The 4,489-nt window shown below is 30.4% G+C and overlaps 1 protein-coding gene across 1 annotated transcript; it reads left to right on the forward strand.

Moving 5' to 3' along the window:
- The first annotated feature begins 1,390 nt into the window (after positions 1–1,390).
- Positions 1,391–2,724, forward strand: LOC112525951 (probable BOI-related E3 ubiquitin-protein ligase 3). Its single transcript, XM_025136284.1, has 2 exons — positions 1,391–1,795; positions 2,174–2,724. The coding sequence occupies exons 1-2, from the start codon at positions 1,472–1,474 to the stop codon at positions 2,711–2,713; spliced, it is 864 nt and encodes a 287-aa protein (XP_024992052.1). The 5' UTR covers positions 1,391–1,471; the 3' UTR covers positions 2,714–2,724.
- The last annotated feature ends 1,765 nt before the right edge of the window (positions 2,725–4,489 follow it).

Genomic DNA, 4,489 nt, shown 5'->3' on the forward strand with positions numbered 1-4,489 from the left:
ATAATTATCGAGTTCCAACAAAATAAATAATTATTATCTTTATAAAAAATTATATTATTAAACCAAATATAAATTACTTCGTTATTGTACATAAATTAAATTATAAAAAAAATTGGATTAAAATATTACAAAAAAATGAGGAATTTCAAATAGTTAATTTGATACTAATATCAATATATTTTTGTCAAATTTTTATGACATCGTCAAACATATATTTTATTCAAAAATAAAAACATCATCGTTTTCTCAAAATCACATAAAGCCATATTATAACATCGACTGAAATAAAGAATAAAATGAAATATTAAAAACACGATGTATCTCGCTGCATTGCGCGAGTACGCTTCTAGTATATATATATATACACATATATGGGGTTGGGTTCACGTGAGACCCAGTGTTTTTCGTGAGACCCGTAAGACCAATTCTCAACCCTTGGATTATATTTACAAGACTTCTCAATAATCACAAAGTTGTCACCGTACAACTTTAGACCATTAGATCATTAACTTATAAAGTTGATCAATGAACATAAATTGGTCTTATGGGTCTCACGTGAACCCAACTTTTTATATGTAGTATCTAAACTTAAAAACTATGTTGTTCTTTAAGTTTGAAAAACTGATAAATAAATTTATTTGATTCGGGTTTAAAAACAAAAACCCGTTTTTCAGAAGATACAGATTTTCGATTGTTTATTTATCTGTTAACTGATAAACTAGTGATATTCAGTAAAAACTTAATTGATAAGTGTTACATACAATCATTTGAAATAAGATAGGACATAATAAGATTAAAAAAAAAACATATTAACTTTTCAACAGATTCAAAAAATAAGTTGATTTATATTTACAACAATCAGATACAATCAATTGTAATGAAGTGCGGTTCGGTTTGTCGATTTTGTCGGTTTGATGCCGATAAATCGCAGACGGGTCCCACTCGTGAAATTCACCATCTTTGAAAGAAAAAGTAGGAAAATGAAACGGTTTTTGTCCTTTTTCGTAAAATAAAATTTGTAGAAAGAGAAAAAGGAGACCATTACATCACCCCTTTTGAATTCATTCAAAACCACCCTCTTCAAATCAAAGACGCCATCACGAAATCTCCATGTGTACGTCCACTTCCTTTGCTTAAATGCTCTTCTCAAGCCTCACACGTCCCCATCTATCTATATATATATATATATATATATATATATATATATATATATATATATATATATAGACACACATATATACACAACCCCACCACTCCCCCCCACCCCTCTCCTTGTTTTTTTGGTGATAACTAGAGGCCACCCTCTTAATCTCTCTATACCAAACCAAAAACACATCACATTATAGAAGATAAAAGAATCTATATATATATATATACATATATATATATATATGTATGTATCTTTCTTTCTCTCTCTATATATAAACACATCAAGTTCTTGTTTTTAGACCGAACCCACGTCGGTTTTCGAATGGCGATCCAAACCCAATTGTATTCGGAGAATCTTGGCTTTCCGTTTGTCGCCGGTGATGACGGTGGTGGCGGCGGTGGTGGTGGTGGTGGTGGTGGGATGAATTTCTCACAAGATTGGATGGAAAACGGTTGTGGTTTCAATGATTTCTATCTTTTGAATCTTAAACAACAACAAGTTTCAAAGAATCAAGATTTTGGTTTGGAAAACGGGTTTTCGATCAATGACAACGACAACGACAAGAATATGTTGATGCATTCTCGATCTTTATCGGCGTATATTCAAAAACAAAATCAAGAAATTGATGGGTTCATTAGCTTACAGGTAACAAATTCGTTTCAATATTTTCTTCTTCAAATTGATTCGTTAATTAACCACCTTGGGTTACTACGTACTGGTTAACGCTCAGGGGAATATACCAGTGTTTGAATAATTCAGACACTGTAAAAAGCCCTTGTGACCATGGAAGTTCATTCACCTGCAATGACTCTAGGCCATTCGTGGTTGCCTAATGATTAGTCAGTGCGCGTAAACTGAACCAGAAACCCACACTCAGTAGAAGATGCAGTGGAAATCTCATCTTTTTCAGTGTTCAAAAAATCCAGGTCATTTGCGATGACTCCAGGCCATTCATGTTTCCGTAAGGATTACTCGGTGCGCGTAAACTGATCCAGAAACTCATGGTTTTTGTTTGTTTTCCAGAATGAGAGATTGCGATTGGCGTTACAAGCCCATCGAAAGCAACAAGTTCTAACGATCTTAAAGAAATACGAATTGAAATCGGAAGTTTTACTGAAACAAAAAGACGACGAGATCAAACGGGCGACAATGAGAAGAATGGAGCTCGAAGAATTGCTACGAAGAACGGATATCGAACGACAAACATGGCAGATTGCAGCAAAGGAAAAGGAAGCAATGGTCATGAATCTGAACAACACGATCGTGCAAGTTAGAGAGAGATGGATGAAACAACAGGATGAGGAAAAGTTGCAGGTGGTTGAAGATGAAGGTTCATGCTGCCATGGAAATGATGACGTAAGCAAGCAGAAGAAGATGATGATGAAGATGAAGATGGTGATCTGCAAAAGCTGTTTCAATGAAGATTCATGTGTTGTGATGCTTCCATGTAGACATCTGTGTTCGTGTAGATCATGTGATGCTTTCTTGAATTCATGTCCGGTTTGCAAGATGGTGAAGAAAGCTACCATACAACTAGACATGATTTCAGATTCCAATTTGTAAATTATTTATTTATTTTTCAATATATTTATTAAAAAAAGAAAAAGAAATATTTATATTTCCATTTTTAGGAAATTGTTAGAACATCTTTTATATCTTAAAAAGAGAGATTTTATAAATTTAGGTGTTATTTGTTTACCTCTTAATAATTTCATTAAGAGCTGAATCTTGTTTAGGGTGAAAAAAATATGTCTTAATGGTTTTAAAAATCTGTGAATGATTTTGTATATTAAAATACAGGAAAAAAAAATGAAATATGTAAAACTTGATACTAAAAAAAGTATATATATATATATATAGAGAGAGAGAGAGAAAGAGTTTGTTTCAAATACAACTTATTGCATTTGTACAACCAATGCAACCCAGTAAATTGAAATATTTATGGAAATGATAAGAGTTCATTCATTATGATTTAAATATTTATGTAATATGAATATTGTTCATTAATTATGACTAATACTTTATATTAGAAAATAATCAAAACTTCTATAAATTACATATTCATCAAATTAAATGAACGGTTAAAATTGAGTTATATTGATTGTATAAATATAAGAGGTTGTATAATAACCCACCTATATATATATATATATATATATATATTTAATTGTTTCCATTCAAAGTATAGTGAAACTACCTCCAAATCTTTTAGGAATTTTTTTATATGGTAAAAAGAAAACCAATTAATTATAATTCAATTTATTTCATTTTTAGGAAATTATTAGGTGTTATTATCTTTATTTCATTTTTCATAAGAATGTATCTAACATGTTTTAAAAAGTCTAAGGAGTTGTTTAACAGGTTTTGGAATGTCCAATGACTTAATCATTTCAAACACTTAAGTCCATTGGAGTTTTTTAGACTTTTCTCTTTATTTTTAGCAAACTCCGAATATCTTTCTTCATAAAATAGTAAAAAAAAACCATAAATCAATGATGTAAGGCACTTTTGCTGACGAGTTTTTGACATTTTTTAACGTATCCGGATGAAAAGTGGATTAACCGTAAAAAAAAAAAATTGAGACATTGCAGTTTGCAGCACCGTAAGGACATGACCCAACACACAGAAAGCTAGCAGAAATCACATCTTGCGGCGTCCATGAAAAAGTATTTTGTGACGTTAACTTCAGTTTCTTGGCTGTTTTGTGGGGAAAAAAGAGTTTAAAAATAGCTAAAACATAAAAAAGAAATTAGCCCAGATGGTTCTTTATGAAAATAACGAGCATCTCTAACCGTTACGATAAAATAAAGATTTAGGAGTTTTTTTTTGTTGTGACGGTTACGCTAAAGAATGTTAAAATACAAAAAGAGGAGTAGTAGATAAAAATATCTAAAATTTGAAATATCTCTGAAACTTATACAGAAATCGTGTGTTATTTTAATTGTTTCCGCAATAAAGTTGAGTACGTTATAAAATATTTTAATAATACTATTAATAATGTAATTCTTAAAATAACTGGTTGAAGTTGGATGTAATTTTTAATTTTTTTTTTTGTTTTAGATGATCTATTTTAAGAAAATTATGACATAAAAACAAGGTTCGAAATAGCGTGTGACGTGACGTGGCGGCGAGGTCAGCCTCAAACACGCTACGGTGAGGACGTGTTTTTCAATGCGTGACATAATGCGGTAAATTTATGTCATATTTAGAATTATATATATACATATATGTTTTTTATATATTATTTAATTCAGATAATGATATATTAAAAATATACATTCATATTAGAAAAAAAAATTATATAGATTATTATTATAAAAATAGTTTTGTGATTAATAT

This window comes from Cynara cardunculus (genome assembly GCF_001531365.2).
Source record: "Cynara cardunculus var. scolymus isolate 2C chromosome LG 13, CcrdV1, whole genome shotgun sequence".
Taxonomy (NCBI): Eukaryota; Viridiplantae; Streptophyta; class Magnoliopsida; order Asterales; family Asteraceae; genus Cynara; species Cynara cardunculus.

What these genes read in the sequence shown, in the direction of transcription:
- LOC112525951 (XM_025136284.1), top strand. Translation starts at nt 1,472, where the DNA reads ATGGCGATCCAAACCCAATTGTATTCGGAGAATCTTGGCTTTCCGTTT. An exon ending in ATGGGTTCATTAGCTTACAG is followed by an intron (nt 1,796 to 2,173) that starts GTAACAAATTCG and finishes TTTGTTTTCCAG; the next exon opens with AATGAGAGATTGCGATTGGC.